The following is an 18,550-nucleotide window of genomic DNA, read 5'->3' as shown; positions in this document are numbered from 1 at the left end:
ATGTCTATTTTCAAATACACAAACACATAACGTCTGTTTCCCATTGGGGAAGGCTGAGACTATGTATTTCTATTATATGTCTATTTTCATTATATGTATACTAAATACATTAATACTATTCTAAGTTATTTTTTTATAATTAAAACGTTCATATATTAGCATATAACATCTTGGTATTATTATTACCAAATGAATTGATACATCTTAACCGCTATTCTTTATAAACAACTTTTAAATTTCAACTGTTATTTGGGATGTTTTCCAAAATTTTCGCCATCTAACAAAAATAAATCATTTAGATCTATTCACAATATATTATATGACATAATTAGACGAGTATTACTCAACTTCTGCAAATTGCATATATACAGATACATCTTTTAACTTTCCACGATCTACGCATACTTCTTTCATTCACTGTTCTGAGTACTCTTGACCTGACCTTTTGCAAGGACGTCTTTAATTTGATCAAAGTTAGTTCGTCTAGGTCTTCCCACTCCGACCTTTCCCTCCTCACTCTCCTTGTATATCTGCTTAGTCAACCTGTTTTCATTCATCCTCTCTACATGACCGAACCATCTCAACATACTCTTTTCTATTCCTGTAACTACATCTTCTTTCACATCACAACATTCCCTCATCACGCTGTTCCTTATCCGGTCACTCAATTTCACACCCATCATACTTCTTAACGCTCTCACTTCCACCGCATTTTTTCTGCATTTGTGCTTATTTTGCCTTGCAACGTGAAGTAATAAATATATACATGTACGAAGTTTTGAAAATGTTAAACAATTTCTTATCGTGTTATAGAAATCGGAATAATTAAATACTAAAGAAGTTCCAAGTATTTAGTGAATATTACATTTCAAATAATGCCTGTGACACCATCGTAACACCTCAAAAAACATAACATCACAAATAATCACGTCTATGTCCGTTGTGGGGAAGACAGGGCCAACAGTCTTCAAAACACTGCAAGACTTAATAGCCGAACGTGGGTTCGGCTATTAACACCTCAACTTGCATCTTTATTCTGAGATTTATTAGAAACATTTCCAACTTCGCAGAAAAATTCGTGCACTGCAAAATCCTCATTTATCTAATTTCAATAACAATAGAGCATTTGGCTTATATTTTTATGATGTTAACTATTCGCTTTTATGTTTCTTAAACTTTCAAATATGTTCCTGAAGAGGTTCTATACAAATTAGGCGGTGGATGATTATGCTGGTGTCGGCATGCCACCACCTTTCCTTCGGGGTCTACCTTCAGTCGAACAGGACAGCACCCCCTGAGGTACCTGGAGCATCTCAGCGTGGTCTTGTGTTTGTTTTCATAAGAGAATGTGTAATCTTGGTACATAATGATGTTTCCTTTACTGGACGGTAGAAAAACAACGGCTGAAATTTGAAATTAATTTTTTTTGGATTATTTCTAAAATTAAAATTTAATATAAGTATGATTAAAATTAAAATTCGTATATTTTCGCATATCCTGCCTATATGCAAAGGTTTATCAAAGAGACATATAATATAAGCTTTATTTGATAATTTACGACTTACTGAAGCGCCATTAAACGAGTCGCGATTTACAAAATTTCGTATATTTTTGATTTTAGCTGTATTATACTTGTACATTAAGATAAAGTTTAGACCTTGATGTAATTCACTATTTTATCAATTACATTCGAGTCTGGAGGCGGATGCGTGTGCAAAAGATAACTGAAAATGATCTCCTGGTCATCAGTCAATCGGATCCTGGCCTTGCAGCCAAACCGCTTCTTGGAGCAGTACCAGTGCCTTATAGAATGTTGCTGGGAAAAAGTATAGCCTTGGTATAAGAGTACAGGATTCTTCCATCTTCCGTTCAAAAAAATCAGACCTGAATAAAAGTAACTTATTTTTTATTTGGTTGTTTAAAATTTAGTTAATTTATAATAATGTTTCTTTGCTAAATGAAATGCCAATCATTTGTATTCTTCTGAAAAAAGTTTATTTCTAAAGTTTTTATATAATGATAATAATATACATGATGAAAAAATTCTAAATTTAATTAAATTTCTAACGATAATTATATACTAACTCAACATATTAATATATTCAAAATCACCACGATCATACAAAGCTGAACTAGAAGACGGGCATAATTATAAGTTTAAATATTACAAATTTTATTTGGTGAGTTGTGGCGTCTTCTTTTTTTTTACTATTTTTCATGGTTTTTGTCGTCCGTCCGCCAGTTTTTGTTTTACAAATTTTTATGGCTTTTCTGAGTTTATTTGATGGTTCTTTTTATTTAACTGCTTTTTATACGTAACCACGTATAACGTCCACCTAGCATCGCTCGGTCACCCAGGTACTGACACTAATTTGTTTGTAAATTTTGCCATGAGTCTTTTGAATGCCTTAAATTTTGCCATGAGTCTTTTGAATGCCTTAAATTTTGCCCTTCTACTTTAAATATTTCCTCAAAATTAGGTTTTTCTATAGGTTTTAATTTAACTTTTCTCGGTGGATGGTCATGTTGGTTGAGTATCTCCAGGAGAGATCCGTCGATGGGATGGACCCTGAGTTTCCCCTTGCACCGCGGATGGCGGCCGGAGCAAATCCAGGTAGTTTTGCTAAGGTGCGCGTAGGTGTACTCACGATATAGAATCAAGGGCTTTCCTCTCTGCGACATTACGAATGAATACGTAAAATCTATGGCTGAAATTATATTAAATTTAAATAAATTAAAAATATATTCTATGTATAAGGTACATGTTAGCGTACAACGAAGATTTTAAAAATAAATCTTTAATATCGGTATCAACATATGACACCTTATTTCGTGGGATTTCAAATGAAAAGTATTTCATTATTGTGTCGTAGGTACTAACACATCAAGGTAGTATAGCTATTAGATCGTTCAATTAACTTCTTAAAATTAAAAGAAACAAATGAGCCTTTAAATTAAATTTTATTAAGAACTTGTTAATTAAATTTCAATTTTTGACTAGATAATTCTGTTTTATCCGCCTCAACTAGTACGGATTTTCAAAATTTAATCTTTTATACGCCACATATTTATCATTCTTATGGCAACGACCTAAGTTTTCAGTTTAATTTCGAATTTTATTATCCTTTTATAAATATCCTTCTCTTTTATCCAAATATCCTCCTGACATAGCCCGAGGTTCGCCTATGACCACGCTTCTCAAGTGGGCAACCTGTTGTTATACGAACTATGCAATGCTATGAATATTACGTATCATGAATATTACAGTAGGCGAAAGTGCTTATTCTCTTATTAAATCATGAAAAAGATGGAGAACTTCTATGTCAAATCTATATAAGTATTTATTCTAAAATATAGTATCGTTGAGTTAGTATCTCGTAACACAAGTTTCGAACTTATTTCGAGGCTAACTCGATCTGTGTAATTTGTCCCGTATATATTTATATTTATTTATATTCTATGATCCCACGCAAAAAGTTTGGATTAGCTTTTTTTTCCGTATCGTCAAGAAATATTCTTCAATAGCGTACATATTTTCCATCAGGCGTCCTAATTATATTTTTTGGCTGGTGGTTGTGTTCGTCTACCATCTGGGTGATCACTCCCCTTTCGTCCATCCGTACTTTACACTTGCACACAGGATGGGACGAGCAGACCCATCTGTATCGACTAGTGCTGTAGAATGTGTAACCGTTTAGCAACACCAAAGATTTTCCTCTTTGCGACTCCAAAACTTCGTATGAAAAACCTGTAGGCAAATTTGGATAAATACTAATTTAAAGCCTAATTAAACTTTGGAAGCTGGTCGGTACTAATATAAAATTTAGCAAGGAAGATACGCGTATCAACCACATATAAAACGCCTTCAGCATGACAGGTTATCAGGCAGTCTTCTAGATTTCGATGTATACTTTTTTCAACATTTCTGGATTATTAACTTAAAACTTGCCAAAGTGCCACTGAGCCGCTTCCGGTGTATAGGAGGCTTTTTCAATACTCCAATAATTAGGTGGAGTATTCGTGGTTCAGTATTTGTACCATTATTATACCGTAGATATTAACAAGTTAATTATGAGTTAACTCTTTAGATAAACTGTACACTAAGAAAAGCAAGTTTTGTTTCAAGACATTCACTTTTTTTATAATCTGGCATATCTATTGTCTTATATTATTGCTATTTCTATGGTTAAATGAAACAGACCAACAAATACTAAGAGACATGACAAACACAATTGAAAATATCTTTTTCTTATGATCTAAATACGTTAAGCTTTTCAGTACTGAAAGATTTCCAATCAATAAGTGTACAGTCACCTGCATAAATCATAAAAATGTTCATGGCGCCATATTGAACTTTTATAGGTGACTGGCTCGGAAGTGTAAAACATGAAATAAATAAATTTAAAGATTCTATATTTATATTTTAATGTCTATTGGAAAAGACAAGACTATTGTCTCACCAATCAATAAATACTCGTGTATCAATTTTAACTTAGAAACTAGTTCTAACTATTTAGAGTTTTCACAACTTCGGAGATCGTTGATTTATCATATTCATATACTTTAAAATTATTTGGTTTATTTTTATCTTATCTATACTAATTTGCAATTACAATACAATCCTAGTGTGACAGTGATATTGAAAGGAGAGTGAACGCGGAAAAAATGGTGAATGGAGCTTTACATGCCTTTATGAGCAGTCAGAAACTGTCTATAAAGTGTCTATTTTTTTGTAATTTTAAAATAAATAGTTTCCAAGTTATTCAAGAAAATAGACGAAAATTGACCATTCCCCCTTATCTCCGAAACTACTGAACCTAAAATTTAAAAAAAAACAGAAATTAGTTTTCTCCTTATAGATTATAGGAAAACCTATAAGAAGTCCATGATATTAAAATGACATGGTAAATCACTCAATATTGTGCGTACCAACTTACATTTGCAGGTGGAATGTGTGGGAGAACATATTTTTAGTTACCACAAACAAATTTGGGTCAGATTTAAAAAAACATGATAGGTAACATCGTACGGAACTCTCTTCACGCGAGTTCAACTCGCACTTGTCCCCTTTTTTTATGTAATGTAAAGATCTAGCCCGACTATCACCACTCGCACAAAAAACAACAGTACTGGGTATAGCACATTTGAAAACACATTTACGCGACATAACGAAAACTGTAGATTTTTCACTAAAAATGCAAAAAAAAACGATAACAATTTCACGTTTTAACTGTTGAACAAAACACAGTCAGCGTTAAACGCACCAAAACAAAGGTGAAAAAAAAATTCCGCGGGTAATTAATCACTAAACATTTTGAGTTATCATCATTAATGTGATAAATCTGTCGCGCTACCCACTATTATATTTATATGACATAAATGCACAATAAGAGCTAACTATGAATTTTAACTTGTATATTTATGTTCAGCAAGTGAAATACAATCAATATAGTGTATTTTCATGTAAAAGGCAATTTTGATGTAGACCAGTGTTATTAATCCGAAATCCACGATTTTATTTCAGTATTTAACACTGTTTTCTTATATAACGAACATATTCCCCGTTAGGCATCCTAACGTATTTACTAGTGCGTGGATGCGTATGATTATTATTTAAACTGATAATTACACCGGCTTCGTTCATCTTCAATTTCGCTCTGCATTTAACGTCTTTCTTTGAGCAGACCCATACGAAATGGTTATTCTTTGTTTTTGAAAATGTATAACCGTTGACTAGAAGTAGTTGGTGACCCATCTTTGACGGTATAAAAACGCACTGGTAACCTGTTGAAAATAATTATTAATTAGAATCGCCTTATGAAATTGAGACTAATGTACCAAAATACATAGTGAGCGAATAAAAAAATGCCATCAAAAACATCCTGTAAAAAACCCAAGTCTCGCAGCTCACATTTTCTACTGTAAAAGTTGTGAGATACATGTAATATCAAGTCATTTCTTATTATTATGCCAATATTAAAATATTAATAAACGTTTTAAACAAATAGATCGACTTGGACATCGCATGAATTCAGACTTTTTGTTTTATCCACAACGAAATTATAGGGGAGTCGAAAATAGCCTGAATTGCTTCGAGAAAAGGGTGGTACGGCCGTGTCGCTTTTTTTTTTGCTCAACTTGGCGGGGGCCCAGATGACTGAAAGATTTATTTAAGCTTTATGGACGTAAATGTTCAACAAGTGGATTTAATGCCATAAGGCATTCTCTGCCAGTTCAACCTTTGGACCAAACTGAGATGGATGACTTTTGTCCTCCACAATATAAATAAGTCTTAAATTTGGCATAATGGTGTAAATAATTCTTCTATTTCCATATTATACTATACATTTCCATACCTATAGTGGAACGTGAGCCCATTAGTATTTTCGAAACTGTTGGCTCTGTCTACCCCGTGAGGGATGGAGACGACATTATGAATGTATGTTTTTTTTTTCATTTCACCCTAAACTCTTAACAGATAATAATAAAGAAGTTAAGCTATTAATATTATATAATTTATTCCCAAAAACAAAACATTGTCAAATGATATTAGAAACTATGTCAATAAACATATTTAAGTGAGATTATATACGTTTAGTACATGTATTAATATATATGTAATTTTATATTATACTTGTTATAATCATATATATATGTATATATATATTACATTTAATTTATAGTTCAAAACCTAAGTAAAACACCTGTTGTTAATTGTAAGGTTTTGAAGAAATGAATAACTAAAATAATATCAACCAATTAAAGGCATCTTTGATAAGTTAAGTAACAAAATACCTTAAGGCCTACACTATGTAAGTATTTAAAGTTAGTTAAGTATGTTAACATACAAGTTATATCAAATTCTGAAATGGCTGCCGTATCAATCTTAAAATAATCATAATTTCAAAACATATATTCTATTATTCCTTATTTTTATACACTCCTGGAATCCCTAGTGTAAATTTTATCACGAACGTACCTTCAAATCAGGGAAATATTTTTAACTTGAAACCTTCACATATATATCTGTGGACAATATATAACACGGCCGGCGATGATTATGGACCGAGTCTGGTGTTTTCTCTACCACAAAACCTTCAGGAGACATTTTCACTTTTGCCTTACATCCCTTGCCTTTTTTGGAACAGTAGTAATTGTGAGTATTCGGGTGTTTGGAATACGTAAAACCATTAAGTTGGAGTAGCTTTCGTCCCCCCGCAATGTTGATAAATCTGAGCCCTGAAATTGTTTTGTATTATGAATCTTCTATCTTTATATTTCACGTTTGTATGATCATCTAAATTCACTAAAGAACATAAACCTAACACCTCCTTCCTTAAAAAAATTTGTTCAAGAAAACACCTTTAAAATCGTATAAATAGTTGCAATACGGGTGAAATGGTTATGTGCCCATACGAGTCTTCTGGGATTTCGCCTTCCCTTTTAAAAATATATTTAGCATTAGCCCTAGTAAAAATGATGGATCGTTTTTGAACGATATTAAAAACGCGTAAGAAATGAAAATAATACAAATTTTGACGTCAAATATATACGAACAGAATTTTAAAACATAAGAACATAGAGTGCTTGTAAACGAATACTTTTCACAATTTGTAAATTTTTCGAAATACTTTGTCACCAAAAATTTTCTTTTACAACTGGTGGTTTATGAAAATGTAATCTATTCGCGTATAAAATAGTCCCGTCATCGCACAACTTTACTTTGGCCTTGCAACCTTGTGCGCACCTTTTCGCACAATAATAGTTCAAACTGGATCTGTCTTTATGATATGTGTATCCATCCAAAAGAAGCATGTAGTTGCCTTTCCGTGACGGAATGAGGGTGTATTCTGTAACCAATTAACAAAAATCAATTACAAGTTTGATTGGCACAGCTTCAACAGGGATTGATAACAATTTGGTATAATTTTCAAACATTTTTATTTAATTACCAATTAATTCATTCTTAACTAAAAAAATATTTCTTAAACCAAAAATTTTAAATAAATCAAAAACTATGCTATGCCAAGTTTCTTATAAGTTTTCAATTTTACTGCCCGTCTTTTTTGGTCCATGTTAAAACCTTTTAACCAACTTTGATATAAATGCCTTTGGAGGTTTTCATATACTTTGGCGGGTCGTGGATGTGGTTTAGAGTGGCTTTAGTAACAGCCCCCTGTGGGGATAGGCGTACTTTCGCTGTGCAGCCTGAAAGCTTTTTGGAACAGTAGTAGTTGTTGCTCTTGCTGTCCTTGGAGAAGGTGTAGTCATCGATCATAAGCAAATTACTGCCTCTTGAAGTCGAAATGAATTTGTAAATAATTTCTGAAATTTAAAACGTCCCAATATTGCCAGTGTTAATAAATAAATTTAAATTTTGTGCCGTTTTTTTACTACTATTAAATTCTTTAGGATTTCGCTCCCGGAAGAACTTCAGAAAACAACGTTTGCTTGTTTGTAAATACTTTATTGTATTGTTCTTAAGAATATTAGGAAACATAGAAAGGAAAAAATAATAATGTACAATGGCAAACTTAATCGTTGGACACAAATTTGTATTAAATTTTTAAGCAAAGATAAGGTCTAAGATCGCATAAGAAGGTCGCCTAAGTTTTAACTAATTAAAAAAAATGTACACATGCCACTGCCAAATTTATAGAACACTAATATGTAATTTCTTTTAAAAAAATAAACATATCCATATTTTATAATTTAATGTATGTCCCGTCGGATGTTTTAACATATTTAGGTGGTTCATGACCATGTTTATAAAACCCGTGCATTATATTTCCATCGAACGCCATTTTGAAACGTGCTTTGCATCCCGAAGTTCTTTTGGAGCAGTAATAGTTGTTGCTCCTATTGTCCTTGGAAAATGTGAAACCGTTCAACATGATCAACGTACCCCGACCTGATGTAATGTATTGGTACCTTGGAGATACTGAAATGAATTAGCATTTTTATCAACTGATAAGGCTGGGTGTGGCTCAGTAAATCCAAGCCGAAACTATTACATTATTCATAAGTTAGATATTAATGCTGTATGGTTTCCGGCACTTTAGAATACTCTTACCTATGGATGTCGTAGAAGGCGACTAAGGAAATATGCACACATTTAACATAATTAGTGCAAGTAGTCTGGTAGACCACCATGAAAACTTGGGTCTCACAGACAAATAGTATCGATATTGAAATCATTTAAAGTGATTGGACAACACTGGTTTTTACAACTACATAACTCTTTGGTTTATCTTTAGAAAATGAGCGTGAGGCACAAAATTGACACTTTTATGCTTCACGCTCCTAATGCTTTTGCACAATTTCTTTGATTTCCTACGTGCCAAAGGACAAACAACGTCAAACTGCAAAATCTGCTCTTCAAACTCATAATATAATGAAAATTAAAGAATCGTTTTCCAAAAATAAATTCTGTATTAAACTTTCACATACATTCCTGACGGAGTCTTTACATAATGTGGGCGCTCGTGATAATGGTCACCGTCTGCTTGCACTATATTTCCATTTGTAGCAAGTTTAATACGTGCCTTACATCCTGCCATTCGCTTTGAACAATAAAAAGTCAAACTTTTGTGGTCTCTCGAGTACGTATAGCCCTTAAACATAAGCAAATTGTTGCCTTTCGGTGTCGGTATAAACTGATAACCACAATCGCCTGAAATAACAGAAAAGAATGATATACCAAAACGTTGCCTCTTTTTGGCTGATTAAACAAATTTAAACTTTCAAACGGGTCATATCTCGAGTAAGCACAAACTGTATGTAATTTCTATAGACAGTAAGGCCCAAACTCATAGAAGTATCACGACTTCTCTGGTATTGTAAAGGTTCTAACATACAGTGCTGGTGCCAGTACCAAGCCAAGCATATGCCGTACAAAGATTGAACATTCGCTTTGAACAGTGAAACGTCGAACTTCTGCTGCCAGTGAATTAGATATGCCCTTAAACATTAACAATTTGTTGCCCTTTGGCGTCGTAAACTAATAATCAAAATAGCCTGTTATAACAGAAAATAACAACTGACACACAAATCTGAATGAAAAAGAAATCTAGATACCGCAATGCTTACAGTAAAATAATTAGACAGGGAAGCCCCAACTCATATTACTTAAGATTATCTGTCTGGTGTGAGGTATCCAATAAAAATACAGAAGCCATATTTGGGAAAAAATAGTTAATTGTAGGTTTTCCATTACGACTGATACTGTTAATCAGTAAATTACGAACTAGTGTGTTCTTTGCTTTTTGGGATACATGAAAATAAAAAAAAAATTAAACATACATTTAATTTATTTAATTTTATAATAAAATCCACAGGAAGTTTTCACATAATTCGGGGGTTCGTGAAAGTGGGCGCAGTCTGCTTGCACTATTCTTCCACTTGTTGCCAATTTAATGCGCGCCTTACATCCCTGCCGCTTCGAACAGTAAAAAGTTAAAGTATTATGGTCTCTGGAGTAAGTATACCCCTTAAACATGAGCAAATTGTAGCCTTTCGCCGTCGAAATAAAATGGTAACCAAAATCACCTGAAATGCCATACAAATTTTTTTAGACGGTATGGAATTCATAAGATTTAAGTTATATGTTTGTAGACTGTTCAACATAGGTAGACTTACATTGTGCCGATTTTACTTTTAGAAGTAAGTCATAGATTAAAATACTGTTTATTCGACCGATCAAAAAGTTGTCATATTTTTATATAGCCAGCAGCAGTTTTTATATAATTCGGTGGTTCGTGTATATGGTTACAATCAGCTAGGATTATTACTCCTTTATGGTCTAATTTAAGACGAGCCTTGCATCCCGAAGCCCTCTTGGAACAATAATAATTACGGCTTCTACTATCTTTCCAATATGTAAATTTGTTAAGCATTATCAATGCATTCCCTTTTGCAGTCGGTATAGTATGGTAGGTCAAGTCTGAAAATTAATTAATCACATAGAAATAGATATAAGTGCCTCTTATTAATTACAATGAAAATTCTAGAATTTGTTAAGAATTATTATCAGCGTGGAACTGTACTATAATAGGTATGGTAAATACTTTAATGAATGAATAAATACAAAATCGTATTATAATATTATGTTATTTAATTAAATAATATATTTCATAAATAATAATAACGTCAATTTAGCACATGACGATGGTTCGATTTAACTTATTCTTCATCATTATTTCTCTCCTCCCGGTTGCAACCTTAGCTATGTTGTTCATTATACCTAAGCTAGTAAATTAACAATAGTTCCTTGTTTTTACACAAGATCAACCTTTCTTACCCAAATTTAGACCAGAACAATTCTAGGTTGTGTGTTAACTTGCTATATTATTTTATAAGTATTCTTTCTTATATCGTATATGAATAATATTGCTTTACTTGCATCTTTTCCGTTGTCACAATTTCGGATCCTGATTATGTACGCAAGTTATTTATTTACCAACACATCTTATCATTACAGATTTAACTTAATTAGGAGATATTATTACATCATTTAATTATATTTTAATTCAAGTATTCTATTACAAATTGATTTAATTACTTGTTATCTTTTGCTTAATATATTTATTTGAGAAAAGCGAATAATGTTATCTATTACATTGGCGGTATTGCCTCTTTGCGATATCAATTAAATCGATACCACACAACTATTGACTATTATTATAAGTAAATGAGTAAATAGCGCATATGTTTACTTTTTAACTTAACTTCTTAACTTAACATCATTTAACTTTATGTTAAAACGAAAATACTATTTAATTTTTTGGCGTAGAACAAACCCAGATAAAGTTGAAAGAAAATTCATGTTCATTTTGTTAAGAACCAAACCAACATTTTTTCCCACCAGCCGCTTGGCATGGCACGCGCGACGCCGTTTTCAACGCGCGCGAAGAACTATCGCTGTCCCGTTTCACGTCATAATAAAACGCGAAACAGACAGGGACAGGATATTTAAACATACGGTATCTTATAACTTAACAAATCTCCCTTCAGCCGTCACTATGTATTTGGGTGGGTCGTGATTGTGGACGCAATCTGCCGCTTTTATAACCCCATCCGGGGACATTTTCACCCTGGACTTACAGCCTTTGCTGGACATGTTCGAACAGTAGTAGTTGAAGCTTTTGTTACACTTCCTATATGTGTAACCGTTCAGCATCAGTAGTTGACCACCTTTATTGGTGGGTATGAACGTGTAGTTATATCCTGGAAAAGGACGTTAGATTTCATATGTATTTACTATAACAAATATGATTATCTATGTTACATTTGAATGCATTCTGATACATTTATCAGCATGCATAATTATAAGCATGCTTGTTCCTTTGAAAAATTTACTTACTTTACTTACTTCAAAATGCCTAAGTTATTATTTATGTACGACAACTACATAAGAACTTTAACCAAGTGCACAATGCAACAGAGGCAGAGATCCGCCCTTCAAAAAGCAACATAAACACCCGCTACAGACAGATGGTATCCGCTACAAAAGAAATCTTTTTTTTATAAACTGCTTATTAGGAGTTGGTTTCTTTTAATGTCGTTAATTGAGTTCAAAAAGAAAACAAATATTTAATAGAAAAGAAATATTTATTGTTCTTACTTAATCAAGTAGTCAATACAAAAATATAAGTAATTTTGGCATAGTTTTATGACTGAACTTAAGACTAATATTAATAAATTCTGTAACGATATATTTTAAACAAAATCTTCTTTACCTTAATATACTACTATAATGTATCTACTAAGAAAAAATATATATAAGAGATCAATTTTCATAAGAACGAGCAAAATCAACTTTCAAAATCAACAAATTTAAGAGTACAATTTTTTGGAATAAAATCACTTACCAACATTTCTCTGCATCAAACTAAGCCATAACAATTTACGCAAATCTGTTTCATGTGTTCTCCACAAACTGGTGTATTACATTTTACACAAAAAACCTTGGTTTTTCTATCTCTCTTCCAGTTACATAGACCGCAACGTACTTTTCGTCCACTCGTTGGTAGGGGTGCGTTGGATACTGCAGTTGGTTCTAATTCCGATAGATTATTTCGAATACAGGTTTGATATTCTGTGGAATATTAGGTAATGAAAGAATTTCTTATATGTAGGTGTCGTTTTATCAAAGAAATACCCAACGTTTTGATAAAAATGTCTTCGGGTGAGATATGAAGGTACTACGAATTAGATAAAAAACACTTACGTATTTAATCGCTACCGGGTCCAGCGGACCCTAACGCACGTATATAAACCTATTAATGACTAATTATTAACTAATTAAATAACCTCATTATGATTTGCGTATGTGAAACTATTTCACATCAATAATCGTTTTCCCGTAGAGTCCACCACGACTGACAGGAATTACCTTAGACAAATTGGGAGTTTCTATAAGTCGGATATAAAATATTTTTACGTCAAATAAATAAATTAGTACGAACATGTAATGTAAGAAGTTAGAATGATCAATTCTTTATCCAATAACATAAAATATAATAGATATCAGAAAACCATTCACTCTAGCGCTTTTTATAAACATACCGTGACGTACTTGACAACAAAAATGAAAGAACGCGTTCTTTGGCATTCGTTTTTCAATTTATTCTTTACAAGCAAAAAAAAAAAAAACAAATCTCTCTTTAAATGTAAATTAGTGCGGATAGTAGAAGTGATCAATTTCCCATCCAACTGTGATCATTTTTCACCAAAACAGAATTCATTCCAACACCTTTTATGAACGTGCCGTCTCTAGACAACAAATATTCTTCGGCCACATGGTTATGAGTGTTGACTACCTCCTTCACGTGTCTAGCGTCACTTGTCAACTTTACCTTGGCTTTGCAACTGGCAGCTGTCCGCCTGGAGCAGTACCAGTTCAGCCTGGTAGACTTGTTGTAGGTGAAGTCATTGTGAAGCAATATTATACCATTCCTGTACTTAACGAAGTGTGGTTTTTCTGAAATGCGTTTAGGGTTTGAATTAAATAGGTAAACAGGCCGCCAAGGCTAATCAGTGTTGGCCCTATTTCGTCGTTGTCGTTTAAGGGAAAAGATGTGTTGTCACCAAACACACAGAATTAATTGATATGAGTAAAAAAATTTCCAAAAGGATACGCTCAGTTTTAAACACACAATATTCACTCCGATTCGAGTTTACCTCTCACAGTCACAGTCCATCGGTGAACGAACGACTGTGAGAGGTAGACATCAAAAGATTTTCTTGTTCTACCTACTCTTAATAAATGGCGAATGTGTGATCACTGCGCGGGACTACAAGTATTACCGCTTCGTTGAATTGATTCCTGAACATTCATGAATATCTCGTTATCGTAATTATCATTCAAATTTAGAAATTTAATTTGTTTGAAAAGTGTGGTGTATACTCAGCCTTACTCTACGGCTGGGCAAACGTAAGAGTTTCTGAGTCAATGTTGTAACCGTGAAATGAACACTTCTTGTGTGGCGTAAAGCAGCTTCTCTGCCTTAATAATGAAGCCAAGAGCTGTGAGAAGTGTTTTAGGATGATGAATATCTTTTAAACATTGATCGTAAGATCTTGCTTTGAAGAGCCAGTCATCAAGCGAAGTAATCTAGTGACTGGCTTCATTAATTAAGTAAAAAACATAGGGTATAATGCTGTGCTAACAGAGACAGAACGGTAGAACATTAAATACTTACATAAATTTATTGACCCCAATAAAACCATAAACAAGTATTGTTTATACTCAGGATTAATTTAATCATGAAATATGCATCTTTGAGATAAATTTTAGCCATATAACAATCTTGGAAAAGTAAATTTATAGATGTACGAAAATCTTCTAATTTAATGTGTTCAATATCTTTAAATCCATTTAATATTATGAATGTTACCATTCGGTTTCGGCACTAAAGATATACCAGGTAAAAACTGATCATGACCCGGTTCACATTTATCATCTGGTTTAAACTTATATTGAGCTTGAAATTCAGTGTGAAAATGGCTCTGACATGGTGGCAGACAAGTTTGAGTTACTCGTCACGCAAAAAGGATTTCGTATCCCTCAATATCGTATATTAAGGGATACGAAATCCTTTTTGCGACAACACAACGGCATCTTTAGTAATAAGCGACCAAGATTTTATGTAATTAGCTAGCCTACCACCGTTCTTTACCGGAGAATTCAGTGACGAGTGTTCGTTTGGCGTTGATAGTGCGAAGCCTTGGAAGACACAGAATGCTGATTCCTCCTCGTCGTGGTCTTTGTCGTTTCCTTCGGTGCAACCGCTTGCTTGCGAGGCACATTGTTCTTCCAGTTTTTTGAAGAAGACTGTATTGACTTATTCTCATTACCAGGTTTAGGAAGAGGGTTTAACTTCAGTTCTGTGTCAGACTTGTTAATAGCCTTGGCGGCTTTTAAAGTGTCTGGTAAGTTCTGACCAAACAGAGAAGCGTATATTTTAGTGTTGTGCAGTGACTCCTTCATTTATTTATTGATGGAGGTAATCACATAGATCCGTCGAGTCAACTTATTGCCGTGTTAACAATCGCATAACATGCGGCTGTTATCCATAAAAAGATGTAGTAGGTTTGCACCCTTCTCTTTTGAAGATAGGACCAGCGTGATAGCCTGCCCAAGGATCGAAATAGCTGCACAAAGTACTCTCTGCTTCGAATCAATAGCCTTGTCCTTCTTTATTATCTGTTTCGACAAGGAGTATTTAAATTTTAGATTCCGGATGGATTTAATGAAATTCAGAGGGCCGATGAGCTAGCAATTATTTGGCAGAAGATAGGAATCAATCATATTCTTACGGATGTCTTTTGACAATCCTTCTGTCGCACAATGTTCCATGCGAATAGCGAGATCCTTTTGGATATCTTTGCCATAAGTATTAGAGGCGTTTGGGTCCATGCCTAAAACCTCCAGGATATCGGGGTTCAACTCTGATGCGTGTTCGTCGGGTAAGTCGCTGGCGCCGACATCAGCGATGGTAGCGGCAGCCAACCGTTCAGTCTCGAAGTTGGCCAAGACCGTGCCACTGGGCTACGGGGCTGGAGGCAAGGGGCGTAGCAGTTAAGAAACAGACCTTTATACTGTCCACAGAACTCAATTCATACTAAGATATAGAAAAGATGTTGCTAAATCGGGATATTTACGATCATTTACGATGAAGAAATAGCCCTAATAGCTATCCACGACACCATATGTTGGTAAGAAACAGCCCCGAGAACTGTCCACAAAACCAGTTTGCAATTATCTTTAACTTACTACAATTATTGCATATAAGTTACACTTGGTACCGATTCATTGTACATCATGTACTAAACGGACTTGCATGCACAATATATATGTTACCTAGGTAAATATAATACTTATTAAGATTATCCAATATTGAATTAAAATAAACAGTAAGTATCAAAGCAAAAATACGACATTTTCTGAGTACCTGCACATAATCCGTTTATGTGATTTATATTTTATTGCAAGTATAATATAGCGTGAGACAATACTCACTCCGTGTTTTGTGAAGAATGCAAAGAGTCTGAAGAACTGGATATAATACGCCCACAGCGGCAGTTAGCACATTTACCGCCAAGACCAAATTTTTCTTTCGCGAATGATGTGTGCTGAATCGGTGAACGTACGACTGTGAGTGGTAGATGTCAAAAGTTTTTCTTGTTCCACTACTCTCAATAAAGTGTGAATGTGGTGATCTATGCTAATCTAAGAGGATGAAGTCAAGTATAAAAGTGGATTACCCAGCTGACAGGGTATTTTAACATCAGAACTTGTGATTCAGGGGCAAGGATATAGGAGCAAGCAAGCATCAATGCTTTGTTAGAAAACAGGAGCAAACAGGGGTTTGTTCAGGATAATTGACAAGAAAGTGACTTAACTTCTTACTCTTTTTCCCTTACTTTGAGGTTATCAAAAAAAGAAAGAGATATGTACCTTATCAACATTTGTGAAAAGATCCACAGAAGCACTATAAGTTTCAAATCAAATCAAATTTTTATTTTTATGATATTAAAATTAAAAACATAGATGATAATAAGAAAAAACTTCAACAATATGCTGGTAATTAAATAAACATGTTTTGTTTACCTGTCAAACTTTGTGGAACAGCCTCTGGTTGGCCGAAAGAACGTATGTTTATTGTGCATAAAATAAAACAAAATTCAAATACTTTCTATAAACAAATAAAATGTAAAACAATCAAAATTAATGGTAATTATACACTGCTTTATCAACTATTCAGAGGTAACAGAATTACTTACCAAACAGCATCACCTGCTATCATAATCAACAAAACACTTTCACATAATAACACTTAATAACAATTTTACACATTAAATAAAATATTATAGAGCACAATTATGAAGCAAAAAGAAATTTATAAAAGCACTTTTAGGTTATACTCCTGTCACAACAAAACTATTCTTACGCACTTATCACAAATTAAATTAATTCGCACTTAATCCAGGAGTATGATTCTCAGTGTAGTAACATAAAACAAATAATTAACCGATTAGTCTCCAAAACAAAATAATGTTTACAAGTTCACGAAAGACACTTAACTGTATCTTTGTGTATCAATTACTCTGTTGCCAACTTTCGCCGATAAATAAGCGCTATATACATATATTTATCTAGCGCCTTTTTGTATTGGACCTCAAAGCGCCAGTACCAAAACCTGAGAGTATCGACTTAATTAAGCCAAAACAAGGATGTAAGTAAATCAAATCACTGATAAATTTTAATTTGTATAATTACTCCTAAAAACTAAATTTAGCGTCACTGACTAAGCAAAAAAACACTAGAGTAAGCGCTAAGTTTGCAGCACTGATGTGTCTCTGTCATCTCTATTCCGTTCAGGTTTAAGGGATGAATCAAGTGGTTTAATCCAATTTCTTTGGATCAAGTTTAAAAAAACATTTTTTATACTTGATCGAAGGATTAGGCAAACGATATAAATAGTATAGCGGTGTCAAAATGTAGTTAGGTAGGTAGGTACGAAGCTGAAAATGCCGCTATATCTCCTTACGTGGTAACAAGAAAGGAATGTATTGCACCACCTTGCCTGTACAACCTATTCATGGCAAATTAATACAATATAGTTGTTGTATTTGCATACTAAAAAATTTTAAATGTATTTAAGATGTTACTTACAAAACGAGTAAATAAAAATCAGAATAACGGTACAAAAGCAATCGCGTTACAAACTTTTTTCACTGTTTTTGACTCAGCGTCGCGTGATTTTAATTTTTATTTTTGTGACTTGTGGCGTATGGATGTCGCCACAATGCCCAATGCCCGCGGCTTCGCTTACGGACATTGTTTTTTAACGCTAATCCTATGAAAATAGTCTTTTTCATGAATGTGAAGTATAAGTTATGTTCTACTCTTGACGTTGTTTCCGAATGATTACATCGAAATAATTTGCTGTGTTTTGGACTCTCTCACCTAATGTTATAATTCCGTCGCCATATTTCGAACAGTAATTTGTTTACTTACCTTGTTAACTTACCTAACTAACTCCAT

At 33.5% G+C, this 18,550-nt stretch overlaps 2 protein-coding genes across 10 annotated transcripts in view; both read right to left on the bottom strand.

Annotated features, from left to right (window-relative positions):
• Positions 1-17,615, bottom strand: part of LOC106130143 (uncharacterized) — a 28,886-nt gene extending 11,271 nt beyond the window's left edge. For 3 of the 6 annotated variants that reach the window (XR_001228485.2, XR_009657047.1, XM_060946341.1), the window contains exons 1-2: positions 17,287-17,615; positions 5,630-7,850 (exon numbers count right to left, since the gene is read on the bottom strand). Coding sequence is in view for 1 of the 6 variants with exons in the window: in XM_013328913.2 (XP_013184367.1) it covers positions 8,860-8,941; positions 9,451-9,673; positions 17,287-17,296 (315 nt within the window). In the remaining 5 variants the exon portion in view is untranslated. The other 3 variants (XR_001228488.2, XM_013328913.2, XR_009657046.1) reach the window with 3 other exon arrangements.
• On the bottom strand, positions 10,303-15,172 carry LOC132901756 (uncharacterized). 4 transcript variants are annotated; one of them, XR_009657048.1, is made up of 4 exons: positions 12,870-15,166; positions 12,362-12,502; positions 10,639-12,225; positions 10,303-10,548 (listed from the first exon to the last, which is right to left on the bottom strand). XR_009657048.1 is itself a non-coding variant. In XM_060946342.1 (3 exons), the coding sequence occupies exons 1-3, from the start codon at positions 12,883-12,885 to the stop codon at positions 10,710-10,712; spliced, it is 372 nt and encodes a 123-aa protein (XP_060802325.1). In that variant the 5' UTR covers positions 12,886-15,172; the 3' UTR covers positions 10,303-10,709. The 4 variants fall into 4 exon arrangements, 1 of the variants encoding a protein (XP_060802325.1); XR_009657049.1 differs by lacking the exon at positions 12,362-12,502 and having other exon boundaries at positions 10,304-10,548; positions 12,870-13,096; positions 13,857-15,162; XR_001228483.2 differs by lacking the exon at positions 12,362-12,502 and having other exon boundaries at positions 12,870-15,162.
• Positions 17,616-18,550: the final 935 nt, after the last annotated feature.

Source organism: Amyelois transitella, chromosome 10, assembly GCF_032362555.1.
Source record: "Amyelois transitella isolate CPQ chromosome 10, ilAmyTran1.1, whole genome shotgun sequence".
NCBI classification, from domain to species: domain Eukaryota; kingdom Metazoa; phylum Arthropoda; class Insecta; order Lepidoptera; family Pyralidae; genus Amyelois; species Amyelois transitella.
The sequence above is the reverse complement of the archived record's forward strand: the minus strand, read 5'-3'. Positions and strand labels throughout refer to the sequence as shown.

Excerpts from the sequence above, each read along its gene's own strand:
- LOC132901756 (XM_060946342.1), bottom strand. Across the intron at positions 10,943-12,102 it reads GAACATGTCCAGCAAAGGCT|ACTTGACCTACCATACTATA; the intron begins GTAAGTCCAGGG and ends ATTAATTTTCAG.